General features: G+C 38.7%; 1 protein-coding gene across 7 annotated transcripts in view; it reads right to left on the reverse strand.

Annotated features, from left to right (window-relative positions):
- Positions 1-22,107, reverse strand: part of ARPP21 (cAMP regulated phosphoprotein 21) — a 164,086-nt gene that overhangs the window by 107,089 nt on the left and 34,890 nt on the right. For 2 of the 7 annotated variants that reach the window (XM_007462711.1, XM_007462712.1), the window contains exons 1-8: positions 12,044-12,219; positions 10,180-10,346; positions 9,164-9,205; positions 8,087-8,176; positions 4,029-4,173; positions 2,492-2,570; positions 1,763-1,822; positions 897-1,037 (exon numbers count right to left, since the gene is read on the reverse strand). In XM_007462711.1, coding sequence (XP_007462773.1) covers positions 897-1,037; positions 1,763-1,822; positions 2,492-2,570; positions 4,029-4,173; positions 8,087-8,176; positions 9,164-9,205; positions 10,180-10,308 — 686 coding nt within the window. In that variant the 5' untranslated portion in view covers positions 10,309-10,346; positions 12,044-12,219. Of the gene's footprint in view, positions 1-896; positions 1,038-1,762; positions 1,823-2,491; positions 2,571-4,028; positions 4,174-6,042; positions 7,883-8,086; positions 8,177-9,163; positions 9,206-10,179; positions 10,347-12,043; positions 12,220-12,306; positions 12,384-22,107 lie in introns of those variants that run through there. The other 5 variants (XM_007462713.1, XM_007462710.1, XM_007462716.1 and 2 more) reach the window with 5 other exon arrangements.

Consider the following 22,107-nt stretch of genomic DNA (forward strand, 5'->3'; position numbering starts at 1 on the left):
GGCATTCCTAAAAACCATGCAGTTTACACAATTTACCAAACACTGTGAAAAAAGAAATGATAATACACAGATGTCTTAAGAGAATGCTTTATATAGGGACAGTTTTTGAGTTTAATGTGTATTTTTGCTATGAAGGTGGTTTGTGCTGTACTTAAAGGAGACATGAGTTCAAGAGAGACAGTTCCAAATTACCAAAGCAAACGACTACTCATCTTATGCTTTTTGGTGACTCAGTGGCACCATGAAAAGTCATTAAGACAGAAGCAAACAATAACTGAAAGGAGCAAAACCAAACAAGCAACCTCCTTTTAGATCTAGAACTTAGATATTAGCCAGCTCGAAAACTCTCATTTTACAGGTGAAAAAACTGTGATGGCAGATTTTAAATGACTTGTTTCAAGTCACACAGCTAGTAAGTAAAAGAATTGGGTCTTAGAGGCAGGACTTTTGTCTCCAGGTTTGGAATTTTTTGTTATTCTAAAAACCACACTAAGATCGATGTCTATACACCAGAAAAACAAAGAAAAGGACAATTATCCTATGTATGTCATTACTGTTTTAAAATGTCTGTTATTTTTCATTGGAGGTATATTTGACATAACACGTTCCATGTTTTGTATGTAATCACAGGGATTACTGATGGAAGGAAGAAAATTGTGTTTCACGAGTTATGTAAAAGATCAGGCAATAAATACACAGTATGGCCTAAATTTTATCAACTTTCCTGGTCCTCAGATAATCTTCTACAGATAAATGCCACTACTGCTGATAAGAGCAAGAGATAAATAACACTGCACATTTTAAATGCCATGTACTTTGAATTTTCTACTGTGCTCTTATAAATGAATCCACAAGAGAAAAAGCAAATGCTAAATAAATACAGTGGTGGGGCTTACATTCTTGTGTTGCTGGTTTTGTTGATGATGACAGATTTCCCTGTTTGATCCACGTTGTGATCCAACCCAAAGTAAGCTGCCACTCGATGGACAAGCATCCTCTGATAGGACGACATCTGAGGAAACTTTTTATAATGATTACTGGAAAGGAATACAAGAAACAGCAGAATCAGCATATTCGTTTCTGGCCTGTAGTACATTTTAGAGGTACACAAACAAAACCATTTCTTTTTCATCCAAACCATTAAGCTTATTTCATTTCTGGCATCACGCGATGTCCTCATCTCCAGACACATTTTCCACTTACAGATGTATTGATTAAGTTACAATAAGTGTTTTTGTTTTATAGTTGCACATTTCTCAGACCACAGAGAACTTAATGTCCACTGGAAAGTGTTCTGTTTTGGTCCAGGATACCTTATCAACAGAGCCAGGCACAGGACAAATGACATGACATAATACGGGACTGCAGATGCCTATCTGGAGATATGTCATTACATGGTTGACACTGAAAGCAGTACAATTATTTCCAGGCATAACTGACTACAGCCAGCTGGCGCCCATTAAAAAACTATAATAAAAATGAAAAGGGTCGCTTCTTGTTACTGCTACTCTATGCTAATCAGTGGCCCCCTGTTTATAGCCATTTTGTCAGGAATTTAACAAGCAGGAGCACACACGGTCCAAGCAACAATTCCCATCAGCACATAGCTCCTAACTCCAACAGCATCTCTATTTAATGAGTCAGCAAACACATTAAATAATGTTTTATCTATCCCTAAAAATCTTTCCAGAATGAATAATTAAACCCAAATACCAAACTAAGACATATCAGATTAATTAACCGGCATTGGAATTTAACATACTTGTTGTCACCAATGAAATCAATAATTTCCTGCTCCATTTTCAAGAGTATCATCCTGTCTCTGCAAAATAAATGTTACAATGAAAAGGCTTTATGTACTTTCCATTCCCAAAGACTTAACAATTTCATTTATATGTATGGAAAAGATTGTTTAAATCTATGTGGCTACAAATCAGTATCTAACTCTTCTCTGGAATATGCTGTCCAAATACCTGTAATTCCATTCTGTTTAAGATTATTTCTCATCTCATTTGTTAAGTATTTTGTAATATTGAAACTCCTGTAGTTTTTAATATTAATTAAGGCATGCAAGGTATTAGGCCCATAAAACACATCAAGTAAATTTTATATTTTAAATTCATAGGAAACTGGAACAAAGCTAAGCCTAAGTAGTTGGTTCTATAGCTGTACTGAAGCATGTTTGGTTTATTTGACATTGATTCTCATCCTCTATTTTTTTCCCCTTAATCAGTATCTCTTTGTGACCGGAAAAGCAGAACTTGTAAACTGTAATTTATTCATTGGATAAGTACCCAGGAATTAAGACTATTTATAAACAGTAAACATGCAAACTATCTGCAGAAAAAAGAAAATACAAGAGACAGTTTAAGACATCAGAGAAGAAGCCTGCCTTTTACAACTCTCTTCTTAGAAGTGTTTGGATTAATGAGTTTGATTGTAATATTCTACTTGACTCTTCTAGAAATGAGAGGTTTACTTAATAATTTACCTGGAATTATTCTTTAATGTGTTAATCAGAAACTCGTGTAAGTCTATGCCTGTAGAATCCGTATATTCTTGGCTGCAATCTGAAACAAATAGCAGGATGGAGTTGTCAGAAAGGCCGATGGGGAGGTGGGGTGGAAAAGGTTTTCCCAACCTTTCCCGATCCCTTTTGCTCAGGTAAACTTTAGGTGAAGCTATTGGTGTGAAAGATACATGTTAGAAAACTAGCAACCTGGTAATATTACATCAGGATGAAAATTAGATTCGGGGACTGAGAACACCCAGTAAATTCCCAGTGTGGAAAGACCCAACTGTCATAGGAGAGGAAGTGGGCACAGTCTGGGTGGGTGGGTGGAGTCAAATGTCATGTGTTCATTCTGTGCTGTCAATCAGCGAGGGCACGACCTCCCCGTGACAGTGAGGGGTACTCCCAACCCACAGAGAGAGCTCTCAAGAGTTTGAGATACCATGGAACTCTCTTTCTCTTAAAACAGAGAAGGCAAAAACTGAAAGTTCTGTTATAAGACTGTCTAAATAATAATCAATACAAAGTATAGGAGGGCACTGAATATTTCCAAGTCTTTCAAGTCTTTTGATGCTGGCTACAGCTTAATTTCTAAAGCCATCTTAGGAAGCTGTACTTCTTTACTCTTGGATACACCTTGGTTTTAGGTGTTCAGCAGCAGAGACAATCATTATAGGCAGATATGTGGTTATAGAGCATAATATGAGAAGTAGCCGTCATTTCTCAGCTGATCAGACGCCCTATGCTCCTTCAGTTATTTAAAAAAAGAACAGTCTACTGCAAAGCTATTTATTCATGGTATTCCTCACTTCAACTTAGTTTTGTTTTTCTCTCTCTCTCTTTTTTTGGTTTTGGTTTTGTATAATTATACGTAAGGCAACAATCTGAAAAGCCCGGATTGTAGATTTGGGGTTTTAGAAGGAATAACTTTTGGGGAAGAATTTTTATTGAAGTAGGAGTGTGTAGATTTTAAATGAGACATTACGGAGCAGTACATGGGTTGCAGAGACCAAATTCATCTGTGCCAGATAAAATGTTAATATGTGTTCCACTGACATTGGTATATACATCTGTGCTTTGGGGATAACAACACTTACCACTTATCGACTGAGAATTGCTAATCCACTATCTGTTTTTTAAGGTAAACACGAAAGTCAAGATATAAAACTGGGTACTATTACTGTTCATCAATTCGAGTTAACTGGACTAATAAACCTGAATTAAGAACATATTTATATTCACTCCCTTGTACAAACTTCTCATTGAAAATAGGATATCCAAACGAATATCCAAAGAAATATGTGATCCTAAAAATAACCTTTCTAGATACACAAAAATGACACCATGAACAGAAAGAGAAAAATCAAGGTCACATCACCTTTTACACACACACATACGTACACATATAAAATTATATGCAGAATTTGGTGGGAGGTGACATGTGTGTAAAATCTATAATGTATTCTGTGACTATTTATGAGTCCAAATTAAGTTAAGGAAACATTTTCACATTCACCTTTTGATAACATTCTGATCTTGGGTTTTTCACAGGTTTTATCTTTGTTTTTATCCTTTTCTTTTTCTCTTTCAGAGTCATCTTTCCTAGATTTATCATCCTCTTGCAGGCTGGGAAAACTGGAAAGCTGTAAATGAATTGATTCCTGTTGGGGAAAAAATATAATAATTTAGGGCCAGATTTAAGAATCTCTGTCTGGTTTCCATTTTGCATAGAGATTATTAAGAACAGGAAAATGAAAGCCAGGTGCAGATTTTTTTTTTTTTCTTAAATGGTAAAAAATTAAACCTGTCAGAAAAATAATTGCCCTTTAAGGTGAATTAAACTTCAGAAGTCAATGGAAGGTCATGAGAAGTATATAGTACTAAAACTTTGCCTCATGAATATTAACCATAAGCAAGTTAAATTCCCGTAGATAACAACACTTATTTTCTCTACAGGTTTATTTTTAAACACCTAGGAAAAATTTTCTTTATCAATAAGCTTGCATCACAGCTCCTGTCATGTCTCAAAAAAAAAAAAAAAAGAGGCTTCTGCAGTTCTTTTCTATAATTCCTTGCAAGGAAAAATTGGCACAAACACAGACGGACAGATACTATGAATCATAATTACGGAAAAAACAGACATAAATAAAGGCCACGACAGCCAATTTACAATTAAAAATCTGTTTTAGAACCATATCAATAATGATTTCTATCACTATGAAAACTCAAGATATAGAATTGCAGGAATCCTAGGTATGGGTTCTTATCATACATTGTTTACAAAGGCTATTAATAAATCATCGTAATATATGGTTACAATAAGCACTGCCTTTTAGAAAAGGTAGAAAATAGGACTATATTTTCCATCAGTTATATATAAATATTTAATATTATTTTAATTCTAGCATCAGTTAATCCTTTCCAAGATGTCAGATTCTCTTGAACTGATGCTTGGCTGACCATTTACAGTATTGGGACTGGATCCACTTTTATATTTATGGATTTTTCACTGAAAACAGATCATTTTGTATTAACTCATATATCAGCCATTTGGTTGATAGTATGTTCACTGTTTTGAAGAAGAATGAGCCAAATTATGTTTTTCAGTTTTATGAAAAAACTACACTATGATTAAAACTATGACAAATGAGCCAACATTAAGCCCACTGGCTCTTATGTAAGAGATGATTTGATGGGAAAGCTTTCTTCTACTAGCGACATTAACGTTTATGATGTAGGAAAAAAATATTCCCAATGACTAATAGTGTTTCTCACTGATAACTAAACTAATGCTCCTCTACATGTGACTAAACTATGCCTTTACATCCTCAAACTACGGTCAGTCTGGGATTCTTAATGGTTCTTGGTACATCTAGCTAATCTAACAAGCAGAAAACAAAAGTCCTCCAAAGCCAAATTTCTTTTTTGGGAGGGGCTCCATTGTGTATTCCAGGCTGGAATAAAAAGTCACCATGTTTGGAAAGATGCATGATACAGAGGATGAAATAAAACACCTTCTCATGGTAAATATTTATCTTAGCCGGGTTTCCTGATATCCACATGTTTATCCTCGGGACGGACATATACAAATTATGTAAAACGGAGTGTAATTTGATTGTAAGGTCTTTTAGCACCGGACTTGGGACAGAAATGTCTCAGTCTGCAAAGATTCAGGCAGACTTCGGGGTTACGGTTTGCTTCCACTTGTTAAGGAAACAGCTGGATCATTTCTGGCTCTGAGTGGGGAAGAACTGATTCGACAGTGGATCAGGGGAGGAAAGTGATGGTACCAGGCCATGGCAGTGGTCTCATTGCTTCTTCAAAACCGATTGAACCATCCAGCCTCGGTAAGTTTGAATCTAAAATCAAAGAGGCTTGGAAATATAAATGTAAGAGCACAGGCTAAAGGACATCATTTACCAAAAATATGTACAAACTCATGCCGTGTGTTGACAAATACCATACTCAGAAACATACCTGTCTTTTCTACACATTCTGGTGTTGAAAGAACACACAAAAGTGCTATAGAGTTGGTAAAAAACAATCTGTTCTTTTTTAATATTTTTATTGATATGCTCAATAATAAAATACAAGTATTAATAAATACATCGGTACAGGATGAGTTTATATCCAACAACAGGAAAAGAATGATTCAAGTTGCAGTAATACACTGATAGGTAAATAGTATAACATTAGAAAAGCAAAACTCCTTTAACTTAAGGACAGGCTGAACCATCAGCTATGGGTCTGAGATCAAGTAATACAGGTAGCAAGAGTTTTTCCCACGCAGGAAAATGAAGGCAGTTTTCCAAATACTGTGAATATACAAACATTGGGGAAGCAATACAATCCGTATACTGTATACTTCGGCCAGTGTTCTCAGGGATTCAGTTCCCACATTTTGTTTAAGTGCCGGTAGTACCTAATGAAGGCATTGCATTCAAGCTCAAAGGTCTGCTTCTTTATTTTATAAAAAAAGTAGCACGGCCACTCACTTATTTGTGTGTCTAGCAGCCCCCTGCTTCCACCACACCTCAGCCAGTCCAAAGAGAGGCTTGCAAGCTCTAATTTCTACAAAGCTAGTCTTAGTTACTCAGCTTGGAACCAGCAGGAACAAAGCACCGTTTGCCTCTTATTTCTCTGCACCAATTGTATGGAGAACCTAGACTTAGGTCCAGGATGGGCACAATGATACAGATGATCTCTTAAAAAATTTCCTCCTGGTACTTGTCAAATAGGATAAAAAGCAGATGAAATCTATAAAGGCTGTCCTCCTCTGCCTGGCATTAGAAGTGGGGGACCACTGGGGCATTACTTCTCCCAGGGTCTGTCATTCTGCAGAGTTAACATATATTGTGTGCATTACATCACAAGCCATCAATCAATGTTGAATAATATAAGCTGTGATATTCACATTATTCCCCCTTTTCAATCTCCCTTAAAAGAAGAAGCACAAATAAAATGCTGAACAAAAGCCACATATTTCTCAGAGCCCAAGTAAAATAAAGCCTGTGTATGAAACATAGGGATGGCTACTGAAAGCTAGCCTGCCCATGCCTTACGACATGGGTGGCATATTAAGGAAATGAGGCTAGGGAAAAAAAATACTCTTAGGACAAAATCTATAAGGATTTTATTTTTGGTCCTTTTAAAGAAAGTGCTCTCAATGCTCTCTGTACCCATGAGGAGAATTTAGACTATTTTAATTAAAGTAAAAAGAGCAAAGCAAAACAAGGCCCAACAAAAATAATGCTATCTTAATCAATTTTTCCTCCTCTGGGCTCAGATAAATCATTTTACTTGTCTTGACTGCTCTCAGGCTCTGATAAAATAAGGAAAATTTTTTAGCAGCAAGACCATTTTTATAAAAGTGAATATGATGCCTGAAAGGCAAACAAAAATAAATATGATGTGAAGTTTCCCATTTTGTCACAGAGGGGTTTTGTTGGAATTTGAATTTTTAGAGCTTAATAGTCTTGCTATAAGGAGCAAAAATAGGTATAAGGATATGCAGCAATGTATTAATAATATTAACTCAAATTCACCATCATCTCAGGTTTATTTCTGGACAATTTTTCCAGTAGTGAGAAATCTCCACCAAAGGCCATAAAAGTATGTCTCCAAAGCTCAATGCACATTATTCACTATTTCTGAAGTTTCATAAAAGCCAAGATTTGTGTTTTTATAGGCAAGTGCATTTTGGGGAGGTTAAGAATCTCCAATAAGGAAGGAGATGGGATACTTGGGACTATATTTGGTTCAGTTTTATCAAGAGAGAGCCTTTGAGGAATATCAGCACGACTGTGCTTACATTTTAAGTTTTAATCTAAATTCTTTTGAATTCCTTTCCATTTGCAGTTTTCAGAGGGTCTGGAAAAAAACAAATGTAATACTTTGTGACAAACTGTTCAACTAATAATTGAATGTCTCAGAAACAGAGGATGAAGCCAGAAGACTTTTTCCTTCTTGAACTGTTTTTTGCTCCCCCAAAACACTATTTAATGCCAAATTAATACTCATGCACACAAAGGCAGATCCCATTCATGCAATGATCCATAATGACAGGGGGTATACCTGGTCCTGAAGACTTTCCCCTCCTGGTCTGGCTGAGGATTCTTCACAGACAGCAAGGCTGCGAGTCAGTTTACCTTTCCCTGCTCCTGACTGGGGAGGGAAAAGAAACGAGAAGGAGAGGAAAATAAAGAAAAAACCCCAGGAAATATCCTCAGGCTGTCGAATCATCTCCACCTTCTCTGGACATTCCCAAATCAGAGTTTTAAAAGCAAGCTTCAGATCCACTGCTCAGTGCTGTCTACAATGGCTCCAAGCATCACACCCCTGTGTTGACGGGGATGCAGTATCTACACGGGCTTAAAGCATCGGACCCCTGTGTTGATCGAGATGCAGCCGGAGGAGAATGTGAGGATGAATTTAAGGAACATGCCTAGCAAACTGTGCCCATCACACTGGAAACGTACAAAGAATGAATTGCTGCCTTTTCATGAAAGTACAAGGAGAAAAAGATAACACAAATTAATTTCTACTAAAACTGGGTTTGGAAGTGATGTGACTGAGAAGATGTTTTAAAAGTTGAAGATTGTGTCCTAAACACCAGAACCTGTTTACTTCAAGGCAGAAACTAATTAGACAGACTAAAACATTTCCCCCAAACTTGATTTAAAATGAAAAGAAAACAAGCAGCTACTTGTTTGTAAAGCACTGTCAAGTCTGCCAGGATCAAATATATACACTGCAGCTATGTGAACCCTAAATGCTCTAATTAAAAAGCCTATAGAGGGACTTCCCTGGCAGTCCAGTGGTTAAGACTTCACCTTCCAATGTAGGGGGTGCAGGTTCGTTCCCTGGTCAGGGAGCTAAGATCCCACATACCTTGTGGCCAAAAAACCAAAACATAAAACAGAATTCAATAAAGACTTTAAAAATGGTCCACATCCAAAAAAAAAAAAAAAAAAAAAAGCACATAGAGCGGGAAAGAAAGAGAGGCATCAACACGACCCCATTAAATGCAGGCAGCACCAGTGCAGCCAAGATCCACATACAGCCATGTGAATCATTGGCAAATTCTCTAACCCTGATGTTAATCCACATGCAACCATGATATCAGGTCAATGCAGAATTCCAGAACCCTACCTTGGATTTTCTTCTCTCTTGGTTCTGAGCCGCCAGTTGCCTCTGTATGTTAGAAACAAAATCAAACAAACAAACAAACAGTCCACCAACAACCAGGAGAGGGGAGGGGGGACAAGGAGAGAAAAAAGATGTCACCAGAGTTGAAAAATCAATAACAACAGCAACAAGGCATTATTACCACCAGGGAGGACTCCCCCAGCTCTTGCTTCCCCAAACTTTTGACCATTTAGCTTTTCTCATTCCCTCCTTACAGCAGCTCCTGGGGAGGGGAAAAGCCGGCCTTGAAGGCTTTTGGCCATTATGCTGTTATCAGCCTCTGCTCTCTTTTTATATAAAAAGAGTTAACATTTTTGTAGTTTGGTTTAAAGAAAATCGATACAGGTTATTTGCAAGTACAGTTTGTTTTCCTTCTACCAAATCTCCTTCTCTCATAAATCATGAGTATTTAATCATATCACTTTTTCAGTACCATCAATCACTCCCAAACTTCCCCCTACCCCTTCTAGAGCGTTCTTTCTCTCTCTCTCTCTCTGACTGGGAATTCTAGGCTTTTCTGCTAATAAGAATCGAAGCTTAGCCTGCCCAGGAAGGTCAACAGAGCTCATGTCTTTGATTTTTCTTAGTCTGTCATGAGCTGTATTCCATGGACTACAAACCCATTTTTATAACTCAGCTAGTGTAAAGCTGCCTCAGGAGAAGTCCTCCACAAGCTACTTGAGGTGATCTGGGAATTAATATGGAGAAGCTGTGGGCAAATTCAGTCATTAAATATGTTCTTTGGATTTTTTTTTTTTTTTTTCATTTCAAAGGGCATTTTGACCAGAATGCACTATTTGGTCAGAAAAAAAAGAAGACTAATAATTGGGAAAGGAGAAGGTTCGTTTTATGGACTTCCTATTTATTTTACTAGTCAAACTCTTTACAAGCAAAAAAAACCCCAAACCTTCAGAGTATCTTCAAAATGAAAGAAAGGGATGCACACAGTGGTATGAGAAATGGGATTTCTCCAGGCTCACCTGTAATTCCAGTTTCTCCTCCTCGTCCAGACTTTCGGATTTAACCACGCCATTCTCTGGAGTGGCCGTCTCCTGCTCAGGCCCGCCTTCCTCCACTATGGTCTGACTCAGGTCTCCTGGCTCAGACATTCTCCCAGATGCAAATTAAAATAACAAGATTTGACACCCTACAAGGTTAAGACATCAGAAAGTAATGTCAGCACAGGGTGAAGTCTTAACCATTATTCTTGAGATATTTGATTTTTCCCTTTGTACTCAAATTCAAATAAGCAACTCCAGCCTCCCTGACAATTTTATACAAAAGGAGAATAAAACAAGATCGAATCAAGTACCCAAGACAAACACAAAGAGGCAGATTCAGTTGCCCTGTCCACGCCCCTCCAAACACATACACATGCTCTTGTGAATACACCTTGCCGTCAAGGTGGGTCAATACATCTTAAAATGAGACGTGTAAGTCCCACACGTCTCCCGGTCCCTATGCTCCTCTACAAAGTAGAAGCAAAAGAAGAAGAGAGTATCTCCCCAACTCTTCCTCCACTTCTGAGTCGGGAGGTGGTACTTGGTTCTGCAGCATCTCTATGATGACTCATAAATCATTTGCAAATTTCAACCACAGACATACCTTCCTGGGTATAAGGGATTCAGTACACTCTACAAGGGGCAGAAGTCAATGTAAGAGGTAATAGTTCAGTATACGCATAGGATCTAAATTTGGCAATAAACCTTTCAGGGACAACAGTTTCAGGCTTCAAAGTGACAGTGACATTGTTAAAAGCAGAAGCCCTCCCCAAGCCCTGTCGGTGGCTGATGCTGCAGAGATTCTGCAGAAGGAAGCTATCACAACTGAACTCCGATGCTCCAGGCTCACGAGAGACGACTACACAGACACTGGAAACGGCTTTTCAAAGTGTAAGCCTGTTATTAGTACTTTTTTCTCCCTTCTTCCATAAAGCCCTGACACTTCCCCTTCTGATGTGCTGTCAAAGGGGGCTCCTGAATAATTTAGCATTTACTTCCTCCTCAATTTTTTTTTAAGAAAAACAAGAAAGAAGGAGAGAAAAGAAGGAATGAGGAAAAGAAAGAAGAAAAGAGAGGAAGGAAGGAGAAAGAAAAATAGAGAAAGACCTTGTAGCCTAGAAAGTCAGTTTTTTCACAAAAATTCCCAAGTAATGACTGCCCTGTTCCTAGTCATTACAATGGTAACTATTACTGGACAAATCAGTGTCTTGATATGTTTCTCTGGGAGTGTTTATCATTTACTAGTTCAGTAACTTTATTTCCAACTGGACATAGGAAGCACGAGAAAAATCTAAAACGCAGTAATTTCTGTTGCAAATTTGCTAAGACCTATCATGACAGGACAAGCTCACTTGGCAAAGGATTGTGGGAAGGGAAAAGGAAGTTTTCCTCAAGGATGGTACTTGGGAGTCTGTGAGGGCCTGGTGAGCAAGGCTCTTAGGTTTGGGGAGGTTTGAGGATATCCATTCAGTGTATCTGACAGATCTCTTATATTTCAGTGACACCGGGGATGTGTGTAGTTAACCAAACAAAAAGTTCTGTTTCCCAGCAGCAAATAGTTTATTTCTCAATGTACTGAGTGGGGGGAGGAGATGGGACTTCTGTTGCCCTAACTTTTTTTCCAGAGGGTTTCAATAAAAAAGAGATTGTGGCCAGCTTTAAAAAAAAAAAAAAAAAGAACAAACTGAGCTCTAATTTTACAAACACTAAGGCAGTTGAATTCCTGATACGGATCCTGTCTGTTTTGGTTGCCTTTCATGAACTGTTTTATGCAAACAGGCATATTTATAGAATGAGAAAAATATACAGATGAGATGACAGCCATCTGATGACAGCCCTTTACCTTTTGCGCAGAATTTCTGCTGTCGGTCTTGGCGACTTACGAGCGGCTTCTGTCCTTCTACGCCGGGAAAATCCACACGAGGGATCAGAGACAACGGGAGTCCCATGTCCCCATTAACAGTTCAAAACGCCCATCTCCGTGCGATTCCCTTACACAGGCTGACACATCATCCACCTGAAAAAAGACGAAAAGTCAATAGTCACAATAACTGCAATAACCATGGTAAGGGTGAGGGACGAAATAAACAAGACTGGGTTTCTAACACTAATGACCGGCCTCCAGCAAATCACGTTCACGGCTTGATCCACTCCACCTGTCCCGAGCTGCCTGCTTCTTCTCTAATGAAGGCTACAGCCGGCTGTTCAAGTCAGAGCGGCACCCACGCAACGAGCTAAAATTAACAATTGCATTATGCACCGAAGATTACTCACTTCAATTTTAACCTTTTTTAGTGAAATCTCGCACTTTATATTAAAAAAAAAAAAAAAACAAGCTTGTGTGTTTGCCTCAATGACAATCCAGATCACCTATGAGCAAAAGTCTTGCCTCCGTTTTTAACCAAAGCTTTTGTCTTAATTATAGATCAATATAATCTACTTGAGTGCTGTTCCTGTGACTCTTTTCTTCTGAAAGTTATCCTAAGAAGGCTGAAAGATTTTTGACTTAATGAGGCATTAGCTATAAAAGTGAAAAAAACAAAGAAAGGAAAAAGAAAACTTTCACAGTGGTATTGTTGAGAGAGCTCTTTCCTCTCCACTGACAGTTTGAGAAGAGCTCCGAATATTCTCTTTGCTGTGTGAGCATCATTTACCCGCCACCTACTGGCCCCTCCCAGTCAGGACTGCCACCGTCAGCTGGGCATTCTGTTTGACAGCAAAGCAACACTGTCAGAGGGATTCAACAGATTTGCAAACTTTGAGCCTGTTGAAAACAATCCCTGCTATAACGTGCACTTTCTTTTTCTCACAACTCCTACAGGAGCAGCGGCAAATACAGCTTGAATGCAAAGAGACAGACAGATTCCCAATAACGTTTGCCAAAACCAAGCTGTATCTCTCTCCCTTTGCTGCAACTCTACCCTGGCGCACATCTGCTAAATCCAACAGCCTGTGCACGTGTTCCACCATATACCCGACTTTGAAAACACTAAATGCATCTCAGTTATTTACGCTGAAGTTTAGAAACCCTCTCTGCCTCCCCATCGCTGCCCCCTCCCAAGTTGACAGGAGCACAGCTGGCTCCTCATCGGATTTTATTGCAGCTTTATCAACAGCCTATTGGGTTACGACACCATTTGCTGTGTAAGAGGAAAACAACTGTTGAAAATTCAATCGCTTATACAATCAATCATTTCTAGCTTTATTTATGTCTTATTAAAATGGATACTTTGGCTGTAAAAAGTGTTTCTTTTGTCGCTAAAAATTATATAACTATGGCGAAGGAAACATGAATTTAGGGATCAAATGCGTTGCTCATCAACAGTAATTTTAATTTCTCATTTTTTATCATTTTCACATAATGAAAACTTGATACTAAATAGAAGTCAACACGCCTTAAAATTAGGATCTATTTAAGTAACCAGCTCAATATCTAACATGTCTTAGAATAGGCACCTGTGATGGATGGATTTACCAAATGCTTTTTGGATTCTGTTTTCCTTTTCCCAAAGAAAATGAAGTTATCAACGATCACCACAGCCTTCCTGTCTCCTTCTTCTGATGCTCCTATTTGTACAGTGGTGGTTAATCCAGCCGGTGAAATGGCCATGCAGTTTTCAAATCTAAGCCTTAGATGCCTTATTCCAGCCCCAGTAGGTGGATGCAAGATATAATTCTTTCCACGAAGAAAGAACAAACTGATATTCACGTAACCATCTCAAAGCGTGAACAGCCTGGATATGTGTGCGTGCGTAATTACCAGGACACGTTTGGAAATAGCACTGTGCTCTAAAGCCAGCGAGGTATTATTCTTGCATCCCTGAATCATAAAGTCATCATCCACCAAGATAAAAGAGAATATGGGCATATGGGAATGAGCAGGGAGGAACATATGGATCACAAATATTTTTGTAACTGATTAAAACTGTTCTCTTTGCTAAGAAAGCAGTGCCAGGAAATCAACCCTAGTCCAGCTTTCTGTTCCCCAAACTAACGCGACTCTTCCACTGCTATTTAATCTTCATTTGTCCCAATTTCTCCCATTTTTCACAAAGAAGCAAAACCATGTCTAACAAATATGTTTTACCCAACATTTGGTTAATGGATATCCTGGCCAAGTGTCAATTGTTATGGTTGGAGGTGGGGAGGGAAAAAAAAAAAGAGACTCTATACAAATGCACAAAATAAAAGTCACTGCAGTTCTTTCAGTGGAAATAATATTTTAACCACGGTTTAGGGGGTGATATTGAGGAAAGGCAGGCAATAAGTAAGCTATAGGAAATTGATCAATGGTGTTGTCAGCTATTTACAATGAGGAAAATGAGTAAAATAATGACCATTTTAGATTATGTTGTTTCTTATTTTTGGGGCTGACTTTAGAGTTGCATATAGTAGCAACTGGGTTTGTGGGAATGAGAAAAAGAGGGCGAGAGGAGAGAAGCGCCGTGCAGAAGACCAAATATTCTGTCTTTCATCATCACCAACAAAATAGGCATGTCCTAATTGTGTGCACACATGCGTGTGTGTGTGTGTTACATATATGAATCACTGGGCTGTCATGTGGAGAAAGAAAGCTTGGGGTTTAATTCAAATTCCAGCAGTGATTTAGTTCTCAGAGGATATCTAAAATGAGACATTAAATTCTATTAGCAAGTTGGGAGGGCCACTTTATTAGTCACTTTTGTCATAACCCTTCTACTCAAAATTAGCAGAGGATGACTAATCTTATCCTCAATCAGTATAGGTACTTTATGATGAGACAACACAATCAAGATTTACTTATTTGAACAACTGCAATGTTTTTCCCTTATGCAACTGTCCCTTCTTCTTTTAGCTAGTCACAGTTCTGCAAATGTAAGCCACTAGCAAATTGTGATATTAGTGATCTGTCAATTTGCTGCATAAGGTATTTAAATGCTGCAACCCCTTATCAACCAAAGATACACCCTAGTCTCAAAACAGTTATTCTGTTAAAGTTAAAAGAGTTAGTTTGAACATGTAAGATTAAGTTTAAAGACTTAAAAAACAAAAAAAAAAGAGAGAAGAAAAGTAATTGGAGGGCTTCCCTAGTGGCTCTGCAACAAGAGAGGCCACCGGAATGAGAGGCCTGCGCACTGCCACGAAGAGTAGCCCCTGCTCGCCACAACTAGAGAAAGCCTGCACGCAGCAACAAAGACCCAAAATGCAGCCAGAAAGAAAGGAAGGAAGGAAGGAAGGAAGGAAGGAAGGAAGGAAGGAAGGAAGAAAGAAAGAAAGAAAGAAAGAAAGAAAGAAAGAAAGAAAGAAAGAAAGAAAGAAAGAAAAGAGAATTAATTGGAATGTAATCCTTTCAGAAATGAGAGCAACCATGGCATCATGGCATGAATAGAAGATACGGACTAATACCTTCAGCAAGCTTGAAAATTTCCCCAGGTAACAGAAAAACATCAATAAGAGAATTTCACATAAGTTTACTTTCCAAAGAAAAATGTCTCCTTCAATCCATGTATAAGAAGTACTCAACCAGGAGTTCTACCCTTTCATTAAACTTTTTTTGGTCAACTCAATGCACAGGCATTCTGTAAAATTCTTGAACCACCATGCAAATGCCAAAGTGATCAGACAACTGTTTTGGAGGAAGAACCTAGGAGGATATTTAAGAAAAGGAATTTTCATACTAGGGGTTTAAAGGTAGAAGTATTTTACATGAATATTCTTATTTCAACTTTGATAGCTAGGCAGTTTATAAACATACAGTAGCTCATATGTAGAACATCACTTTTTCTTCCTTATTATTATAGCAAATTGGACACAAACATAACCTACATCAACATTTAGCAGACTTCAGTAACGGAAAAAACTGATGTCAAAGCTTTGAACATAAGAACAGCCCCACAATAATCACAAGTGTCTTTAAAAATAAGAGAGGGCTGATCTCGGTAAAAACATCTGAAGGAAAAAGGCCAATGTTTCAATTCTTCACTTTTATAACAACTGTTTACGGAATCTCTACCACCTGCAAGGATGCTGTAACACAATCTCAAAAAATCCTCTTTTTTTTTTCAAAAAAATAAAATAAGATAAAAGTTAAATAATTCTAATGGATCCACATGAAAAAGTTTAAAGACGGGTTAAACAGTTTTATCTTCATCATCCTTTTCTTGACTATTCATGAACTGGGAAACAAAGATGACTTCTGCTTTTATAATTCTTAAATGTTTTCTCAGTGTATTTCAAAGAAAGACATAAACTTGGGAGAAGTAAATAATGTACTGGGTCCCATAATAAATATTTGGATATCCCCGGAACTAACTGATGAAAGTAATAAAGTGAAATGTAGCAGGACAAAAGATCTTACATTTGGGTTCTAAAAAATAGTTGCATAATTTGCAATTTTTAGTTTAGACAAGAGAAGACTTAGGGAGGACAAAATAGCTATTTTCTAACGCTATTTTAAAACATATTCAGAGAACAAGGAATTGGCCTTACTTGGTGTTGCTTCAAAAGTTAGCACTAGGGAAAAAAAAAAAGAACCTACCTTTCTAAACATAGAACTACCATATGACCCAGTAATTCAACTCCAAAATATACATCCAAAAGAATGGAAAGCAGGGACTAGAACAGATATTTGTACACCAATGTTCATGGCAGCATTATTCACAATGGCCAAAAGGTATCCATCAGCAGATGAATGAATAAACAAAATGTGGTATATACATACAATGGAATATTATTCAGCCTTAAAAAGGAATGGAATTCTGATACATGTTACAACATGTATGGACTTTAAAAATATTATTCTTAGTAAAATAAGTCAGACACAGAAGAACAAAGATGGTATGATTCTGCTTATATGAAGTACCTAGAACAGGCAAATTTATAGAGACAGAAAGTAGAAAGGAGGCTACCAGGAGCTGGAGGTAAGGAAGAAAGGAGTTGTTGTTTAATTGGTTTTTGTTAAGGATGATTAAAAAGTTGTGGGGGAAAAAAAAAAAAAGTTGTGGGTACAGACGTGATGGTTACACAGTTTAATGCCACTTAACTGTACACTTCAGAATGGCTAAAATGATAAATATTATATTATGTATATTTTGTCACAATAAAAGAACCCAAAAAACTTTTTTCTTCTTGAATATGATATAAATGAAAAATAGGCAAATCAATATACATACAAACAGATCAAAGGCAGAAAATGATAGTACAAGAAAGGAACTGGCCTACTTTACAAAACTGCTTCTGGTGTATTGATAACACATACGTAGAATGACAAGTGTGGTGGATGTAACCTGCCTTGGTTTGTTCTGATTCAAATAGGTACCCAATAAATGGGGCCATCCTCCTCCTCAGCATCATCTTAGCAGTCTCATCTTTGGCAAGATAAGCTCTGCTATTTAACGATCCAATGTGGACACTGCAAGAATAAAAGGTTAGGATGCAGTGATGTGCTGAGAATTTTCTGCTGCACCTCTACTAGAATCAGTGCATGTTTGGCCAATGTGTCCTCATCCACAAAAGGTAACAGAAACCACTTCTAACTGCACAAGACAACTCTGGGCGCATCTTAGTGCAATACAAACATCAGCCGTCAATCATCTGAATGAGAGAGCTGCAGGTAATGGGGCAGCTGATCAGCTGCTTTGTCACATCACTGACTCAGTATTTTGCATATTTTTTTTTTTTTTTGCGGTACGCGGGCCTCTCACTGTTGTGGCCTCTCCCGTTGCGGAGCACAGGCTCCGGACACGCAGGCTCAGCGGCCATGGCTCACGGGCCCAGCTGCTCCGCGGCACGTGGGATCTTTCTGGACTGGGGCATAAACCCGGTCTCGGAAGCCGGAACCCGGAAGTCCTGCATATTTTTTTATTGCAGATAAGGAGAACTTTCTGACCACAATTAATGCCACAGAGAACAGGGCCAGTGGCCCTGCTGTCATGTTAGAAAACAATCCGAGACTGAGAAAGCACTGAGGCTTGTTTGGATTTGACTGGGTGGCCCCTGGGACCAGTCCCAGGATTTTCAAATAGCCTCAACTTTCATAGGCCATGCAGGCTAATCACCACCTTATGTTTCCTACCTCAATCTGTTAAGAGTCTAGGTATGATTTATCCATACACAGGGTAGCATCACCAACCTCCAGCCATGTGCAAACTTAAAAAAAAAAAAAAGTACCCAGAGAACCTCAGCCCTGCAAAGAACCAGTGACTTGGAGAAGACCTACAAACAGAGAGTGGCAGAGCCGGGTAAAAAACACTGTCATTGTAACCGAGGATCAGAGTTTTTTTTTTTAAAACTCCGTGTTCCTCTAGTGACTTGGGGCTCTATTAGAGATATAGACGAGGCTTATCTAATCTGTGCAATTAGTTCCCGGGATATTGCAAGAGACACCCACACACTGTTTTTCCCTAGACCACTATTGCCCTTCCCGTCCCATGAGCCAGCAAATGCTGCCCAGAAACTTCATGAACAGTTTGTCTGATAATGGTATGTGTGTTTCTTTCCCCATTTTATCCCTAATATTTTATGGACACGTGTGGGTTTCTAGACATTGTGCTTCACCTTTTTCTTTGAAACTCCTGAAAGCCCATAAGCCATAGTCATCAGAATGACCTCTAGATATCTGCTAGTTATCTGCCCAGCTTCCTCCTTCACTTCCAGAACTCATGGTAGCTGTCTTTCCAGAAGCCACACAGAAAATCACATGCCTGCAAGATTCCCACATAAAGTGTGCCCAGGGTTTTCAGAAAGCATTATACTTTTTTTTTTTTTTTTTTAACGTGGAACAATGAATTTGAATTTACTGGTGCCAGAACACATGTAACATTTAGAAATGAGTGTCTCCCTAATGTTTAAGCAAAGAGCCAGAATCTCCGCCTTGGGAAGTTGCTTTTTTATTCCAAGTGTAACTAAAACAAATTTTCCGGGAAAGTAAATAACACTGCTGGGATCTTGTTGCTGCTGATACCATATAACTTTGTTCAAACAAAAATGTTTCTAAATAGTTAGATCTTCCAGGAATCTCACCAAGTTACACACTTATCCTAAATATTTCCCTCGGTATCACTGTACCATGATTTCCTGGGACAAACAACACTATTTCAGGGAAGGGAGAGGGGATGATCAATTGAAATGATACTTTTGCTTGAGCATATTATTAATCTCACAGATGTCAGAACTTCTGTATTCTCAACTCAGCTCAATTCAGTTCAATGCAATATTTTAAGATGTCCTCTTTCGGAGGATCTGGATGCCAAGAATATAATCCACTACTTATGTTCAGTTATGTATACTGGAGACACCTTGTAATGGAACAAGGATTTATCACAAATGCATATTTTCAACTCTGGCTTAAAGAATTCAAAACTATAAAAATTCATCATGAAGAGAAAAGGCACTTCAAAAAAAGGGTGGGGAGAAATACTAATTTTATTCAGCGTATCTGATGTGAACTCTTTTGTCCTTTATTCCTACAAGTGAAAGAAGAATCTGTCATTTCAAAAGCAATGAAACTTAACAAATGTGATGCAGTTATAGGTGCCACAGGGTGAGCTAAACGTGTGTGTCATTGAAACATTTCTTGCAGAAAAGAAGGAAGAGACATTTAGATAAAATGAGTAAAAGCAAAGATAAATCGATAAATTGTTATTCTGTCAGTTTTTGAAATGGCGATAAGGTTCGTGTTCTATCCATATATAAACTGGGAAAAATAAGAGGTTTTCACGGCCACGATATCTTTGTTTTCCCTTACGTCAAGGGGTATTACTTGGTGCCACAGCCTGTGAATATTTCACGCCTTAAGGTTGCCTTTTCAGAATTATTACTAACTAACATCATCACTAAATCTAATCAAAGTGAATCAACATAGAAGTTTAAATTACCCACCCAGGACCTCAGCTCTGCCTCCTTCCACCCCGCTACAACAGCAGAGGAATGGAAAGATTTTCAAGGGGAGCAAAGGAATTGAAGGATGTTCCCCCAAAATAAAAAGCTCAAGTGTGGGTCTTAAGGGTCTATGACCGCAGGAGGCGAGTTCTACACCTAAAAGGGAGGGAGAGAGGCAGGAGAGAGAGATTTACCAGAAACGGATGTCTGCTGCCATCCCAAGTACAGCAGGGGGAATTTCAGGAGATTCAGGAACAAAGGGAGTTTTAGTTCTGCCGGGTGACTCTGGGCTACAGTTGTGTGTTAATATATTGATAGCAAGCTCTTTCTACAAGATCCAACAACCACACCAATAAATGCTTTTAGCATTTACTTCCACATGGGTGATTTTGGAATGAGTGTTTTCCATAGATTATTACATCTTATCCTCATATCAACTGCACTATTTGTTGCTAACCTATAGTGGGCAAGACAACACGCCTACTTATCTTAGCTCTTTAGTGTTAGGGCAGCTGGCTATTGGCTACTTTGATCACTGAAATCCCCAGATCTTAGACACTCAGATAAGTCATTCTTTAACAAGGCTCAGTATTTGAACCAAGTAGTAAAAATCATTCTCCCCCCACTATTACATAAGCTACACAACGATGGAGATTTGTGCCTGCTTAGTTTACCTCTGTATTAACTCAGTGTTGAGAACAGTGCCTGACACACAGCAGGACTTGTCACTGTACTATTTTTTCTGCTTCCTCCAACCCCAGAAAGCCAAGGCATCTAACCATCCAGAGACCTATTAACGAATGAGGCAAGGTTAAGGGAAAACTCCCAACAGCCACTAATAGGGCAAAACCATGACAAGCTTCTGGATGGGAGGGTCTCAAGAGGGCTACCAAAGACCAACTCACTGAGCTCTGTGTATCTGTGATAATGGGCAGTCCATTCAGAGAAAGAGTCCAAGCTTACCTAGAGAGCACCTACACTTGTGTGGCCTTTTGGATAGGACACTAGAGAAAGGAAAGAGATGGCGCTTGCCCCCGGGGACAGCTAACAACCCAACTAGAGAATTCAGGGGACAAAGGGATTTGAGAGCAAAGCTATCCCATCCAGAGGACTAAAGCATAGCACACCACTGCCAACCTTAGACCTAACGTTTCCTCAAAGTCTTCTATTCACAAAGGCTAATTTGAATGCAATCTTAAGGGAACTAATAGATACAAGTGACAGAAAACAGACAATGGGCAGACGTTTTCATTAGATAAAAGGAAAGCATGGAAACCCTGAACTGAAGACTCACATGCAGGTGAGTTTCTTTAGGGCCTTGATAGTGTCTGAGTTTTCATGAAAATGATGGCATCCAACAAATGTACGATTTATTACAATTAAACTGGCCAGACAGTTAGGCCTTGCTCACATTTCCAGACTAAAAACAAATACAGAAGTAGTGCCTCTCATTCCTTCTAAACTCCATTTCTTCAGTTATTACATCGAGTTTCTTCCATGGAGTCTCGTCCAAGTGCTCACTTCATCAGGCCCCTCACCTGTGTCATCTGGCCCCTCAGGATGACATGCCCCCAACTGCAGTGCCGTGGTGCTCAGCCCACATAGAGGAGGATAATATACCTACATCCTACCGGCCATCTCTGCCCCTTCTTGAATGCGGGGAACTTTATTCCTCTTGTTTTTCCTCTTTCTCTACGCTGCCTGGTACAGCACGACACAAAATTCCATACTGACACCCCTGCAAACACAGTCATGAAAACCAGAAAGCCACTGGGCTGAGACCAACAGATTTGCTAGAGAAGAACATAAGTGCTCAATAAATAATTCCTACTATCCTCAGACTTCCTGGGAGAAAATGCACTTGAAATGTAGGATACATGAATTCATTTGACATCTGCATGTTTTTGGTTTTAATGGCTAGCAACGCGGTGTTGGAATTTTTCCTCACCACAGTGAAATCTCTAGAAAGACTATTTAAATTGTAGATGTGGGAGAGTAAGTTAACAACAAAACCACCAAAGGATGTTTGGGAATGGACTTCAGGGAAAG

This window comes from Lipotes vexillifer, unplaced genomic scaffold, assembly GCF_000442215.2.
Source record: "Lipotes vexillifer unplaced genomic scaffold, Lipotes_vexillifer_v1.1 scaffold539, whole genome shotgun sequence".
In the NCBI taxonomy this organism is placed as follows: domain Eukaryota; kingdom Metazoa; phylum Chordata; class Mammalia; order Artiodactyla; family Lipotidae; genus Lipotes; species Lipotes vexillifer.